Source organism: Brachycentrus maculatus, unplaced genomic scaffold (genome assembly GCF_059751285.1).
Source record: "Brachycentrus maculatus isolate JH-2025_06_01 unplaced genomic scaffold, ASM5975128v1 h1tg000647l, whole genome shotgun sequence".
Classification (NCBI taxonomy): Eukaryota; Metazoa; Arthropoda; class Insecta; order Trichoptera; family Brachycentridae; genus Brachycentrus; species Brachycentrus maculatus.
The window spans coordinates 25,201-41,154 of NW_028281383.1; the positions used below are offsets into that span (position 1 = coordinate 25,201).

At 32.1% G+C, this 15,954-nt stretch overlaps 1 protein-coding gene across 1 annotated transcript in view; it reads right to left on the reverse strand.

The window, feature by feature from the left end:
• Positions 1-10,416, reverse strand: part of LOC148300856 (alkaline phosphatase, tissue-nonspecific isozyme-like) — a gene marked incomplete at its 3' end in the record, with an annotated part of 32,674 nt that extends 22,258 nt beyond the window's left edge. The window contains exons 1-3 of the mRNA XM_088274201.1: positions 10,078-10,416; positions 8,512-8,593; positions 1,684-1,831 (exon numbers count right to left, since the gene is read on the reverse strand). Coding sequence (XP_088130327.1) covers positions 1,684-1,831; positions 8,512-8,593; positions 10,078-10,177 — 330 coding nt within the window. The remainder of the gene's footprint in view (positions 1-1,683; positions 1,832-8,511; positions 8,594-10,077) is intronic.
• Positions 10,417-15,954: the final 5,538 nt, after the last annotated feature.

The following is a 15,954-nucleotide window of genomic DNA, read 5'->3' on the forward strand; positions in this document are numbered from 1 at the left end:
TTAAAGTACAATTTATCACGTATGTTCTCAATACTCACTCTCCTTCCTTTAACTATATCAATCTTTTCATTCCTATAAATCATCGACCTGTTACAAAGTGTCCCTATTTTTAACTGTTTTAAACTCAGATCTACATTCATATCTTTAAAAAACTTTTTTCTTAACATAAATTATATCCATTTATTTAAACCACAATTTAAACATATTTAATTTATATTTTTTGCAGAGACCCACCAAGCCGAATAACATACACCCACCCCCAAAGTGTGTATTGTCGGTGAGGTTCTTTTCGAATACATTTTGTATTATTTTTAACGATTTTAACCTAATTTACACACAAAAAAGAGAGGAAAATTAAGAATATAAATATTTTACAATTTTCATTAAATTAAAGATTGATCATTCACCCATTCCTTTATTTTGCCTTTGTTCCATATTTTATTTTGACCTCCAACATCCGTTGGCAACAAATTAAAAATGTTTGGAACGATATATTGCAATATTTTGAGTGTGTCCAAATACTTGTTCACAAAATCTGGATTATCTCCAATAACAGGAGTTATTTTCATATTATTTTTTGACATCTCATCAGACTTCCATATTCTTCTTCATATTTGATGAGATGTAGAAGAATATAATGAAAATAACTCCTGTAATTGGAGATAATCCAGATTTTGTGAACAAGTATTTGGACACACTCAAAATGTTGTAAATAAATTATCTGGTCAAATTATGAGCTTAAATAATAAAAATGAAAATGGTATTTGCTGGCGTTTCTCATGTGTGTGATTATAATCCAGGATTCGGACCTCACATACTAATATAAGAGTTTCTGCTTAGTAAAAAGCTTCTTTACATCTCACCAATAGATGTCTCTAGTGAAGTTCTACTGATTCAAGAACAAGGTTTCTGAATTGGTTCATATATATATAGAACTTCCAAGAATTTAAGTAGTGTGTTTGTCAATAATGGGTAGAATTGGTGAATGTTCCACGTGTGTAAAGTGATCACTTAAACCAGCCTATGACGGTCGTCAGCCCCATAAATGCCCAGACATCAATATTCTTCTTCATCTTTGATGAGATGTCAAAAAAAAAATAATAATAATAGTCATAATAAAATTAAAAAATGATATATTGCAATGTTCGACTCCCATATATATTGTTATGCCTTGTTATTGTTGTTACCTTTACTTTGAACTTGCCAATATTCATCAGCAAATCATTTTCATTGCACGCAATAAACACCGTCACCAACATCTCCAAGTCTTCTGTATTATCAGCAAGAAGCAAAGCATCGACAGTCAAATTGGTGAATTTAGCTCCAATATTTACCTTTTTTAAAAAGGAATTACCCGCAAAGCATCCATATAAGATGCTTGTAAGAATAAAGAAGGTAAAATAGAAAAATATATCACAAACACCCAGACTAATTAAAAATAAATATTCCTTGAATTCTTTTTGTAATTGGCAGAAATCGAACCCGCGACGCCAGTTTCGTAGTCGAGCGTCTGCCTAACCACTCCACGGTGCATGTCTCAAACATTCAGTTCTCTCATGCAATTATCCATGTATACATTGAATAGTAACAGTGACATTACACATCCATGTTTAACACCTTTAGTGATCCTAAATAAATATGACCTATAAAGCTGTTAGGCAAGTTTTGAATCATCTGTTTTACCTGTGCAAGTGCTACAGCGGGGAAGTGGTCCCAAATTAGACCTCTGGGACTCTCCTCTCCACTTTGTTTTCTCCTCTGTTCCTTCAATTCCCTGGCAGCTGTCACTGTAGCTAGGCTCATCCCGTCTCCAATGAACATGATCACGCTTCTGTAACAAAACAAAAATAATTCGTCAGTCTAAATATCAAAAATTATTTTATTTATTGTTTCGGCATTCACCTTGTGGTAGAGTTTGCAAAAGTAGGATGCAAGTAGACTAAATGCAGAACGGTTTATGATAGATGTCCAAATGATAAAATAAAGAAAGAATCCAAAGTCAAGATAAGTTATATCGATACAATTATTAAAGGTTTATTAAGATGGTTTTGGCAAGGGGAATAAATGAATGAGGAAAGAACTTTATGAGGCGAATGTAGTTAAAGATTGAAGCAAAGGTTGACCGAGAAAATCTTGGCATTTTCAAATGTTTCAAATGTTTGAAAGTTGCCAAGTTAGAAGTGGCAATAATCGATGGGTATTAATGAGAAGATCTATAAATGAGGAAGAGGGGAAGAATGTTGATAAAAACAGATAGGTGTAGCGTACTTTTTTCTCTGCCTAGCCCTTTGACAAAGCGGCATTGGGCTTGTGGTTAGTTAGCTAGAGTATTAATTTCAATAGGAAATGACTCCTTTCTGAAATTTTATTTTCGTTTGTCCAGTTTTCCGTTAAATACGATTTACAGGTTTAGGCAGGTTTAATTTACTTTATAAACACTTATATGATTTTTCTCTTTTTTTCTTATGCAGGTTTCTTCACGGGATTGCGTGTGTGGCGTTATATTTTCTCTTCCTACCCTTTCGAGAAGCGACATGATGGTCAGTTAGTTAGATATGCATCTAAGAAAAATATTTTCTTACATAACCGTGGGGTTGATTTTTCACGTCGCGTTAGATTCACGAGATACGAAGAATGTTGCTAAGGGATGAACGTGAAAATCTGAATATTGAAAAGGAACGTGAAGATCTGAAACGAATTTGTTTTTAAGGGTTGTTTAAGCAATCAGTTTGCCGCTTCCCTTCCCGAATACAAATTCTTCGATAAAAAACTTTTATTTTTCTCCCCATAACACAATCCGGCCTTTTTTTTCATACATTTAAAATATACATATTGTAATTTTATGTGTGTAGATAAAATATCACATCAAATTTAAGGGTATGTGCATGATTCTTACTGTGAATATAAAAATAAAACACTTGTATAAGACCACTTTTGGAGGTAATATTTTTGTAATTTATATAAGACCACGATTTGTGTTTTCACTTGTTTATGAGAACATTTCTAGTTCTCGAAACTAGTTGTGTTTACATTAATAAACTCAAAAGGGTGTCTCAAACAAGTGTTTTATTTTAATATTTAAATTATCACGTTATACTACAAAATTAATGTCAAATCAATAAATAAAAAATATTGCTTATTCCAAATAATAAAGTAAATATGAAATAAAAATAAAATGAATCCTTATTATTGTATATTTTTCGAGCTTATATAAAAAACCGCAACTGAAAATTAGTAGACTATTTAATTATTTAGTGATTTTTCATAAAGTATTAAAAAAAAACGCGCTTAGAGTGTCAGAAATAAAGACTCTAAGAAGCATATCAGGCAAGAGTCTTTGAGATAGAATAAAAAATGCCAGGATCAGGGAAATATGAAGATGTCGTTAGGTGGGAAAGACAACGAAGGAGACAATGATAAGCACATGTGAGGAGAATGGAACCATAGACTCCCCCACATCGCACTGTACGGCCAACCCCATGGTAGTGGACTCCCGGGCAGACCACCAAAGAGATGGATCGACAGCTGGGAATCGACATCGCAGGAGGCTAATCCCTCTTAAAAACAGGCCACAAGGCCTTTCCCAAGAATAAGAATAAGAAAATGTTTTTTGTTGCATAATATATCCAAAATAAAACACGGTTTTTTGGATTAAATTCTACATTCATTTATGTATATATTAATACGTGACGCGTTTCGTCTTCTTAGGACATAATCAAACACTTTGAGTATTTGATAATGTCCTAAGAAGACGAAACACGTCGCAGATTGATATATACACAAATAAATGTAGAATGCAATCCAAAAAACCGTGTTTTATTTTGGATAAATTACCCAACTATTCAATTTGGAATTCTACCAACTGTCTGCAGTTACAATAAAAAATGTTTTTTAATACAATATTTTATAGAATACTTATTAACAACAATCGGCCATTTGATCCTACATTTTTAAACCAAAATATAATATATCAACCAATTCTGCTTTTATTGGTTGGCCATACGGGATGAAATCAATCGACCCTTCGGGCCTCTATAGTTTGTCCCTTCGGTGTTTATTACTTGGCCCTTTGAGCTCTCGCTTGATCGCCGTTTTGGACCTTATTGGAATAATGGAATAAGGAGTCAAGTTTCTGTTCTAGGATATATGTAGTTTAAAAAGAATGTTGGAAAATATATGAAAAATATATTACAAACACTAAGACCAAACCTTTTATAAAATTTAATCATTCAAATATTATATTATATTTTAAAATCTTATAAAAAATTAAAACGAATATGGAAGTCTGGGCATTTACGGGGCTGACGACCGTTATAGGCTGGTTCAACTGATCACTTTACACACGAGTAACATTCACCAATTCTACCTATTATTGACAACCACACTACTCAAATTCTTTGAAGTTCTATACATATGGACCAATATTGAAACATTATTCTTGAATCACTAGAACTTCACTAGAGACATCTATTGGTGAGATGAAAAAAAGTTTTTTATTGAGCAGAAACTCATTTATAGTATGTGAGGTCTGAATCCTGGATTATACTCACACACATGAGAAACGCCAGAAATCATCATTTTAATTTTTATTGTTTAAGCTTATAATTTGACCAGATAATTTATTTACAACATTTTGAGTGTATCCAAATACAGGTTCACAAAATCTGAATTATCTCCAATTACAGGAGTTATTTTCATATTATTTTCTGACATCTCATCAAAGATGAAGAAAAATATATCCATAATGTGTCCAAATACACTCAAAATGTTGTACATTCAAATACCATCTTTATGAAATAAGAATATGTTTTAGTCATGTTCAATAGTTATCAATTTCTCAATTAACAGTTTTTTTTAACTCAACCGTTTTTGTTGACTTTTCACTGACCTTTCAGGGGATATTTCTAGGTTCCTTAGGAATTATCATGCTGAAAATAAAAATCATAGGATCTAACGGACCGAATTAACAACAAAAATTTATAAGTATGGTTGTCTGTCCTGGGTAAAATGGTAAATGTTACACGTGTATAAAATGATCACTTATACCGGCCTATAACAGGTCATAAGCCTTGTAAATACGCAGACTTCTATATATTTTATCTCTACAACATTTTGAGTGTGTCCAAATACTTGTTCAGATATCTGGATTATCTCTAATTACTCACTAATACTCACCAATAGATTGTCTCTAGTGAAGTTCTAGTGATTCAAGAACAATGTTTCAAACTTGGTTACTTCACTTAAACCAGCCTATGACGGTCGTCAGCCTCGTTAATGCCCAGACTTCTATATTCTTCTTCATCTTTGATGAGATGTCAAAAAATAGAATGGTGAATATTACACGTGTGTAAAATGATCACTTATACCAGCCTTAAATGGTTATCTTTAAAAAAGAGATTAAAATTTAATATGCTGATAATTAAACGTAATTTTTTAACTCTAGAACACTACCCTCAACTTTATAGGCATGAATACTACCGTGGGGTACCTGAGTACCCCGTAGATATTTATGAGTTAGAAATAAAACTATAAATTTATCAATCAATTTCTTGTATTTACTCAAATGTGCTATTACTTAGGCATACAAATAAAACAAATTGAAATAATTTTTAAAATTTTTGTTTGCAATGATTGCATATTTTTATTTGATGGGTGTACAAATGTGACGACGACAAGAGGAGCACGCGGTCCTCCATTTCCTATCTTTTATATGCGGACAGAAGCAGCAGTGACCGGGTTTGGTATCTCGAGGGACCGGTTCAGGATTGTTCATCTCATTTTTTAGAATACCATGTATAGATTCCCTTATATCCCGGGGCAAACTTGACCATTGTAATTTTTCTTGCATATACGGTGTTATAAGAGTTTTTTGCCATTTCCTTAAAAAATAGACGTCTTTTCGGAATGAGTTTCTTGTCTGAACTTCTTGACAAAGTATAAAAAATCCAGGAGTTTACTCCCACCGTATTTAAGAGGGTAACGAAAATACACAACGGCTATCTTCTCGTTTTTCTTGACGTAGAATACTTTTACTCATCTGGTCAAAAACATCAACCCACATTTTATTTTATTATAAAATGCTATAATTTCTGGCAGTAGTAATTTATTTTCTTCATCGATACGATACCACGAATGTCATCTTCATCGCCACTATCAGCGTCTTCGCAAGCAACAAGAGTGGCGTAGTGATTTTGAGAATTAACACCAGGCTCTTCTAAATAGCGAAAATCTTGAAAGAGGTCATCCGGTTCATCATCTGAAGCACCGCTAGTATTCAACTCCTCATAATCCAAATCTTCTAAAAACACTGCTATTTCACCATCAGTTCTAAGACGTCGATATGATCTATGAGACATATGACTAACAAAAACGTAGATTACTTGTCATGGAAAATAACAAACTTGTAAACATATGTAAAATAGAATACTTAAAACACGATTTTAAGTGATATTAAAAACATAATATAGTACCTGATAAAAGAGTTTAATATATATTTCAAAAACAATATGTAATAAAACTTACCAATAAATAACAAAGTTCAGCCGCCTTCGAATTTGAAAAAACTTTGACAACTACTACCGTGGGGTTCTAGAGTACCCCGGAACACCCGCCCACACGTCTGTACCTGCGCGACACTAGCGTGCGATGGACAGTTCGTCGCAGGAACTAATAATTAGAGATAAGCTTGAATGGCGCAAGTGTGGTTACGATATTTTTTTAAATATTGGGTTTTTAAAATCTTGTGGGGTACTCCAGTACCCATGGTAGCGTTTAAGAGTTAACGATAAATTACCAAATTATTTTAAGGATAAAATAGTTTTGAACAAAAATTATCATGAAAATTTAACCAGAAAAAAAGATAAAATAAGACTGCCATTTCGCTCTCTCCTTTCAAGAACGTCGTAAATCAAAAATCTACAATTTCCAGTTGTGCATGTTTTCGGAATGCCCAGAAAATGTACTATATCCCAGCAAAAGAGGCATATTTTTAATTTAATATTTACCCGCTACAGGGCAGAAAATGTTGTTTTTGCATTTTAAAGAAAATGTATTGTTTAATTATTTTTATAAATAAATTAAATATTTTTCAAATGTATAAAAAACCTTCAGGTTTTACCTAAAAAGATCTGTTGCACAGTAAAAAGTTCAATAAGTGGTTTGATATTTATTTTTAATACATTGTGTTATATTTTTAAACTTTAAAATCCTTCTCCTGAAAAATCAAGTATTTTGATTTATGACGTTCTTGAAAGGAGTGAGCAATTTATGAAAAGAACAGAGTCGCAAAATTGTTTAATGTAGTCTGTAATTTTAATTGTTTAGTGTTGTAAATTAAGTTTATTATTAGATTAAAACCAATATTTTTAGCTTTTCCACTTTTTTATTTGACCAGCGACCGGGTTTCGTCGTTACCGACATCATCAGACTAGTCTAATAATAAATATGACTGGTCTAATAAATCTAATAATAAATTAAAAATGCAATTCCATCACGAAGTGTCAGTGGATAATATAAATCTATTGTAAATTAAGTGTATAAAATAGTTTATATTATGTAATATAAGCTAATTTAAGAAATAATAAAACAAAAAATAACAGGTCATAAGCCTTGTAAATACGCAGGCTAACATTTATTTTATCTTTAATGAGATATCGAAAAGTTATCTTGAGTTAAATCCTCTAATTTGCACCTATGTATGTACGCTAGTACCAATTTCCAAGCTTTTGTTGCACGCTTGGTTAAGTATTGTTGGGATACAAATTATATTTGAAAATGCAAATTAAACTATCTGCTGAATATCACTAATTTAAATTACGGTAAGTGTATGTATATTTAGGCAATAATTATTCATTTCACTAACGTATATGAATGGGGGTTTTCGCAGGTCAATTTCGTCCAGTGTGAATTATTTATTCGACTAGCCAAATTGTAATCGAAAACGCTAAAGTGGCTTGCTCAATATTAACAACAAAATTGAACTTATCGTGTTTAGAGATGTAACTAATAGGTATCGGTTACTTTTTTAGTTATTCGATTAAGTTTTTGATTTCGAATTCTCATAATATGTAATATTTTCATAGAAAGACATGTCGACCCCCCGAGACCAGGACCTACCACCAAATACAAATTCCTGAGGAGGAATACCAGACAGTATTAACTGATTCGGACGGGTTTTAATTGAATTTTTTCTTAGTAAATACCATTATTTCTTAAAATCTACTGTGACACGTGTTTCGATGCATTTCGCATCATTTTCACAAATACGGTATTTGAATATGATGCGGAATGCATCGAAACACGTGTCACAGTAAATTTTAAGAAATAGTGGTATTAACTAAGTAAAACTAAAATTAAAAATGGATTGATTTTACCACAAAGTGACCACAGAATCATTTAATGAAATTATTCAGACGACCTTATCCATCATTTTCTGAACCACTATAGATTTAAACGTGACGTTAATTTCATTTAATCGATATCTAAATATTTTAAATGATCTATTGTACTCACTTTGCTATGGGTTTTTGATCTCCAAAATCTTGCAATCGTTGCGTTATGTCCTTTTCAGCTTCTGCGTACCAGTATTCCCGATCTGAAACAGAAAAAAAACGAAATATTTCTCTTCTTTTTCATGGTGTAGGCCCTGTGACCTGTTTTTAATGGGGTTTAGCCTCCTGCGATGTCGATTTCCAGCTGTTATAGACTCTTGCCAGATATGCTCCTTAGATAAATAAACCATTTTCCTAAAATGATTCATGGAATTTACTCATCGGGAATATTAAATGTTTTTTTGTCATTTTTATTATGAGATCAAGGGATCTTGCATCCCTTATGTCACTACGACCATGTTAGGTCTATTGTGACCTCCCTCTGTATCATAGCTCACTCCAAAGACCTACGTGAGTCATGTAGCTCACAACCTGTCTTGGTGATAAGAGCTTCACCTTTTCGGAGGCTAGTAGTGGTCCGCCAAGGATGTGACTTCGTTTGCGAGTGAGTGCGTCACAGTTATAGAGAATGTGGATTGGTGTTTCGTTATCCTACATACAAAATCTGCAGACTGGGGAGTCATGTGGTCCAATTTTCGACATGTGTTTTCTCAATCCGCATTGTACATATATGTTACACTTATGTATGTAATATGTTTTAGAATAAATTAAGTTCTTCATTTCTGACACTTTTATCGTGTTTTTTGCTTTCGCGGTGTCCGCTCTGCATTCGATCCCATATGTCATGATGGGTCTCACACAGGTTTAAAATGTTTTGATTTATTTAATTCATAATTTTTTTGTTAGTCTTAATATTATTCATATTTAACGCTTTTATTAATTTCAAATATTTTTTTATAAAAAAGTTACTAATGTTAGTATACTCGTATATTAACCGAGATTTTTATGTCTGCTGGATTCGAGATTTAAATTATATTACATGCATTATCTTCCATTAATTCCAAAAAGAAAAAAAAAACACATCACTATCTTTCCTTATAACCCTTACTTTACGTCTTTTTCTTTTATCCCTTGTTTTACTCCGCCTCTCCCCTAAGCTCTTTTTTAATTTTCTGATCTGACCCTTCTTATTTTGCGTTTCTTATTTTTATCAATTCCCAGTTGCATTAATTTTAAATGATGTTACTATTTGTTCATTCATACTGCGATTAATTTTAGTTGAAGTTTTTTGTTTATACTTATGTCTCTGAACTATTGGTCCACAAATTTCAAACTGCTGTATTAGGTTTAAACTTTGACCAGTGTATTTGACTTTATTAAGATATTGCTTCTAAGTAATAATCCAGCAAATGTATTTAAATTCTGTACTAGAAGTTTAACGTTATATGTCTTTGAACATATATTATATTAATATATAATGTGTGTGTGTGTGTGTGTGTGTGTGTGTGTGTGTGTGTGTGTGTGTGTGTGTGTGTGTGTGTGTGTGTGTGTGTAAGTGTTTAAGTGTGTGTCCTATTTTTTGTAACGATATCTTTCAAAGAAGTGGTTACGAAATACTGTGATGCTTGCTTAAAAATACAATACTTTTGTTAGACTCAAGAGAAGAGTCCCAAAAATGTAGACTTACCTCGAACTGTTGGAGCTCCCGTCTCAGCCGGTGAAGTTGTCATCAGGGAGGAACTGATGATGAGGACGAACAGAGTCCTCATTCCTCTCCAGGACATCATGATGACGGTATCGTGGACCGTCACACATCAGATTTCACACCAATTTATAAGTAAAAACACCGAATCGATCTTCTGCGCTCCTTGTGTCACTCTTCCCAAATACCCTTCCCGCATTTCTAAACAGATTCACATTTCACTACCCTTATTTTTTCGGGTTCATTTCACGACACTTTAGAGCGCTTTATGAAGAGTAAACTCAAGGTTTAACTCTTATCACGTATACGGCTATTTACTTTCCCCATGTAACACATTCGCTAACAAAATATTTTTTTCCAAACGTTTCAAGGTAGAGATGCCAGCGTACTCCTAGAGCGTACCGCATATAAAAATATTTTCTCAGGACGCTTTTTAGATAAGTAATTAAAAGTAAATACGGGAAAATAAACAAAAAGAGTAAATGTTTGTATTGTTCTCAAATTCGGGCCTTTTGAAAACCTTACGTGGAATAAGCTTTCACCCTCTGTTTTTAAACAACAAAATTAATATTTTTAACAACCCTCTAGTATCACATAAAATACATTTATAAGACACTAAGCAAATATTGAAGGAACTATTCTTAGACGCAACCTTACTTTTCTACGAAATTAATAATTCTATATTTTTAATAACGTAGGGCACTACATTTACTACATAAATGTCGGTTAGAAAAAGAAGTTTATAATAAAAAAATGGTGTGTGTTGACTCCTATATACAAATTTACATATATATATATTTATATATATATATATATATATATATATATATATATATATATATATATATATATATATATATATATATATATATATATATATATATATATATATATATATATATATATATATATATATATATATATATATATATATATATATATATATATATAGGGTCCGCCATCTAAAGTTTTTTTTTTCAACTAGTGCTTATTTCGTGAATGGTAACATTTAGCTCATGTCTGATTTGACAGATAATTAGTTTTATCCTTCCGCTGAGCGAATATGGTTGTGTATACGCTTGAACAACGCTGGGAAATATTGCGACATTACTTTGAAAATCATGGTAATGTTGCAGAATGTGTGCGAAAATTGCGTACGGTTTTTGGAAGAAGAGAAGCACCGTCAGCTCCGTATGTTCGTTATCTTGTGAAAAAAGTGAAAGAAACTGGCATCCTCATCGATAAACCAAAGCGTGAAAAGCCAAAAACAGTGCGTACACCCGAGAATATCGATGTTGTGGCAGAAAGTGTGCGTGAAGCGCCATCAACATCAATTCACCGTCGTTCTCAACAATTGAACATTTCGGAGACATCATTGAGACGAATTTTGCATAAAGACCTTGGTATGACGCCATACAAAGTCCAATTGGTTCAGGAGTTGAAGCCAACTGACCATCCAATGCGTTTTCGCTTCGCTGAGTGGGCCTGCGATCGACTTACAGAAGATGCCGATTTTGCCAAAAAAATCATCTTTTCGGATGAAGCTCATTTTGATCTTGGCGGGTATGTAAACAAGCAAAATTGTCGTATTTGGGGCACAGAAAACCCGCACGCATACATTGAAAAGCCGGTACACCCAAAACGAGTCACTGTTTGGTGCGGATTTTGGTCCAGAGGCATAATTGGGCCATTTTTCTTTGAAAATGAGCAAGGAGTGGCCGTTACAGTCAATGGCGATCGTTATCGGGCCATGTTGAACGGATTTTTGTTCACAAAAATTGAAGAGGAGAATATTGGCAACATTTGGTTTCAACAGGACGGCGCTACGTGCCACACAGCCGAAGCTACACTCGATGTTTTGCGCCCTGTTTTTGAAAAAAAAAAGTTATTTGGCGGACCCTTTATATATATATATATATATATATATATTTATATATATATTTATATATATATATATATATATATACATATATATATATATATATATATATATATATATATATTTATATATTTATATATATATATATATATATATATACATATATATATATATATATATATATATATATATATATATATATATATATATATATATATATATATATATATATATATATATATATATATATATATATATATATATATATATATATATATATATATATATATATATATATATATATGTATATATATATATTTATTTATATATATATATATATATTATTTTCGTTTTTTTAGTAATTTGGTGTTCAAACGTGGATATTAATTAATAAAGAATGGTATTGTTACACATTGTGTAGTTTAATCGTTTACTGCAATTTTTTCACAAAAATAGACTTATTTGTCTATGATGAGATATCAAAAAAAATCATAATATTTTTTTTGTTTTTTAATAATTTCATCTATTTGTTAAAAATATGTACACTTATACAAACACATACATTAATATTTTTTATTTTTGATGAATTTTAACATAGTTAGCCAGCAAGAAGAGGATTTTTGTTGAAATAGGCATAAGATTATTTTTAATCAACTAATTTAAAAAAAACGGACCCTTAGTGAGGAATATTTTTTTTGCTCAAGGGGGAGGTGGGCCTACCGGAAAATTTCAGCCACATTCCCAAAGGCGAGATCCACTTCTACGTACGAGCATGTGAAATAATATATAACTTATGTTCACTGTTCAGTCAAACACACATTCAAAGTTAGTGTATTGTTGTTCCATAATGGGATAAGTTATCACACACATTCCCCTACTTACAGAATGTGGGCACATAGAATATGGGGTGACTTTGCAGGAACAGTCGTAGTTTGTGAGCTAACTAACTACCATCACGCCACTTCTCTGCAGGGATAAGCGGAGAGAATAGAACTCCACACCACTTTATCTTTGCTAACATTCCTCGTCTCCTTCACACAAATGCATCATTCATACGCGAATATTATTCCGACTGACCACTATCAAATACTTGATCATGCCAAGTTCTACTTATGTAAAATATGAGAATCATGCACTGCTTACACTTGATGTTAATTAAATTAAATAAAATTCAAAGCAATATTTTTTACAAATAAATCAAATTAACAGGACAAATATTTTAATAAACTTCCCTTTTAATGATGTCAATTTGTTATGAGTGCAATGTAAATTTACCCAAAATTATCAGTATGTTAATTGCTGGAAATATATTTCAGTTTTATTCAATTCAACCTTATTGAAAGTAAATGTTAATTGCATATTAATATGTATATGAGGTTTAAAAACCTTTTAATATTTCAATTCTCTGATTTATTTTGATTATTAGTACAAACACAATTTTTTTTATCTTTCAAAACGTGCATTTCATATGAACATTTGAATATATATTTATATTAACGTATATATATACATATGTATTTATGTAATATACATATAAAAAAGCCGATACGATATTAGAAAACGGTACAAAATGTATCGAAACACGTACCACAATAAATTTTCATAAAAAGCGGTATTTACCAAGTGAAATTTTGATCTAAAAAATTATGTTTGTTTTCCTTATTATAATATTAATACAAAATAAAAACCCTTAACCGCACCCCAATGATGCATAGGGCACTGCTTCATATAAACGCAGTGTTATCTTGATCGTTTACACATGAAGGAAGGGTGATCAGCCCTCCGCTTCAGGTACCAGTCCAGGGTAATATTGAATAAATATTACAGTGAAAAAATCACTTATATTTATTTGACCCCAACCCTGGGAATAGAACCCGGAACCTCCAGAACGGTAACCGAGCGTGCTGACCATTACACTACGGAGGCGGACAAGACATATTATAATATGATTAGGTTATATAAAGAAAAAATATGATACATGTAACGATAGACGTCCTTCAAATATTATTTTTATTAAATGTTAGCAAGTAAAATTACCCCAGGTACGGAAGGAATATCGTTAACGTTAGTAATTTAAATTTTCAGTATTAGAAAAGTTAAACCATAATATTGTACGACGCGAGCATGACTCGAAAGTCAATTACTTGTATGTTATACATACATGTACGTTCGATACATGGAGAAAACGTTTTGATCTTCAAGTAGATGCCCCATTGACTCTAAGGGTTGTTTTTTTAAATTAAATAAAATGCATAATTTTAAAATCATAACATGGGTTTTTCATTTCAAATTGGACGTTTTACAAATTTAAATCGGATGCCTTACAAATCAAATTGTACGTTAAATAAAACCAATTAACGTACCTATTGTTTTAAAATTACCAAATTGTATTTTATAATTTTTTTTTGTATTTTTGTCGGCCTCCATAGTGTAATGGTCAGCACGCTCGGCTACCTTACTGGAGGTCCTGGATTCGATCCCCAGGAGGGGGGGGGGTCAAATAAATATCAGTATCAATATTACCCTGGACTGGTACCTAAAGCGGAGGGCTGATCACCTTTTCTTCATGTGTTTGCGATCAAGATAACACTGCGTTTGTATGATGCAGTGCGCTTTGCTCCATCGGGTGCGGATGAGGGTTTAAAATAAAGGTTTTATAAAAAATGTTATAATTTTTTTTAAGACAGCGAAAACGATTCTGGAATGCTCATATCAATAGAATGCAAGAAAATAGACTGACCCGAATTGTATTAAAGAGAAACCATATGGAAGACGACTACCTGGAAAACCTCCAAAGTGATCCACGTGACAAGAGACGGATAATGGAAAAGACAGATCCAAAGATCTATAAGAAGGTAGAAGACGAAGAATAAGATGAAGAAGAACAAAAACTTTATTTTTAATTATAACCAGAATTTACAACATTTTGAGGGTATCCAAATACTTGTTCACAAGTCTGGATTATATCCAATAACAGGAGTGATTTTTCATATTATTTATTGACATCTCATCAAAGATGAAGAAGATCTTCGTCCTCTTTATGTCAAAAAATAATATTAAAAATAACTCCTATAATTGGAGATAATCCAGATTTGTGAACAAGTATTTGGACACACTCAAAATGTTGTAAATAAATAAATTGGTCAAACTTTAAGCTAAATAATAAAAAATAAAAATGATATTTTCTGGCGTTTCTCATGTGTGTGATTATAATCCAGGATTCAGACCTCACATACTAATATAAGAGTTTCTGCTTAATAAAAAGCTTTTCTTCATCTCACCAAAAGATGTCTCTAGTGAAGTTCTAGAGATTTAAGAACAATGTGTATAAATTGGTTCATATATAGAACTTCCAAGAATTTGAGTAGTGTGGTTGTCAATAATGGGTAGAATTGGTGAATGTTGCACGTGTGTAAAGTTATCACATAAACTAGCCTATGACGGTCGTCAGCCCTGTAAATACTCAGACTTCCATATACCCCTAAATAATATTTACCTCGTAAATACCCAGACTTCCATATTCTTCTTCATCTTCGATGAGATGTCAAAAATTAATGTCACCAGAATTAATCACGACATTTCGAAATATATTTTTTTTAGCTGAGTAACTGTAAGTAACAAATTCAGAAGGGAGAAAAAAACAAGACTTAATTTATGCAATTTCAAAGATTTGTTAGGTTATGGCGACTAGACGAATATCGGATGTTTCTAGATTAAGGGCTATTCTATACCTGTTGTAGGTTTGAGACCGGTTCTCGCTCGGCTTACGCTATCAATCAGGATCGAAATGTCACAGACTTGACAAACAATTATTTCCAGCTCTGCTCAGTTTCGGTTTGGATAAAATCCTCATCCAAATCTCAAATTTCCCGACGCAATCCCGTTGCTGTCAGTTGTCAGGTTTAGAAATGATTTTTTATATGGCAATACCTGTCTCTGAAATTGGTAACACGTCAGCAAAGGAAAAATAAAAGACAAAGGAA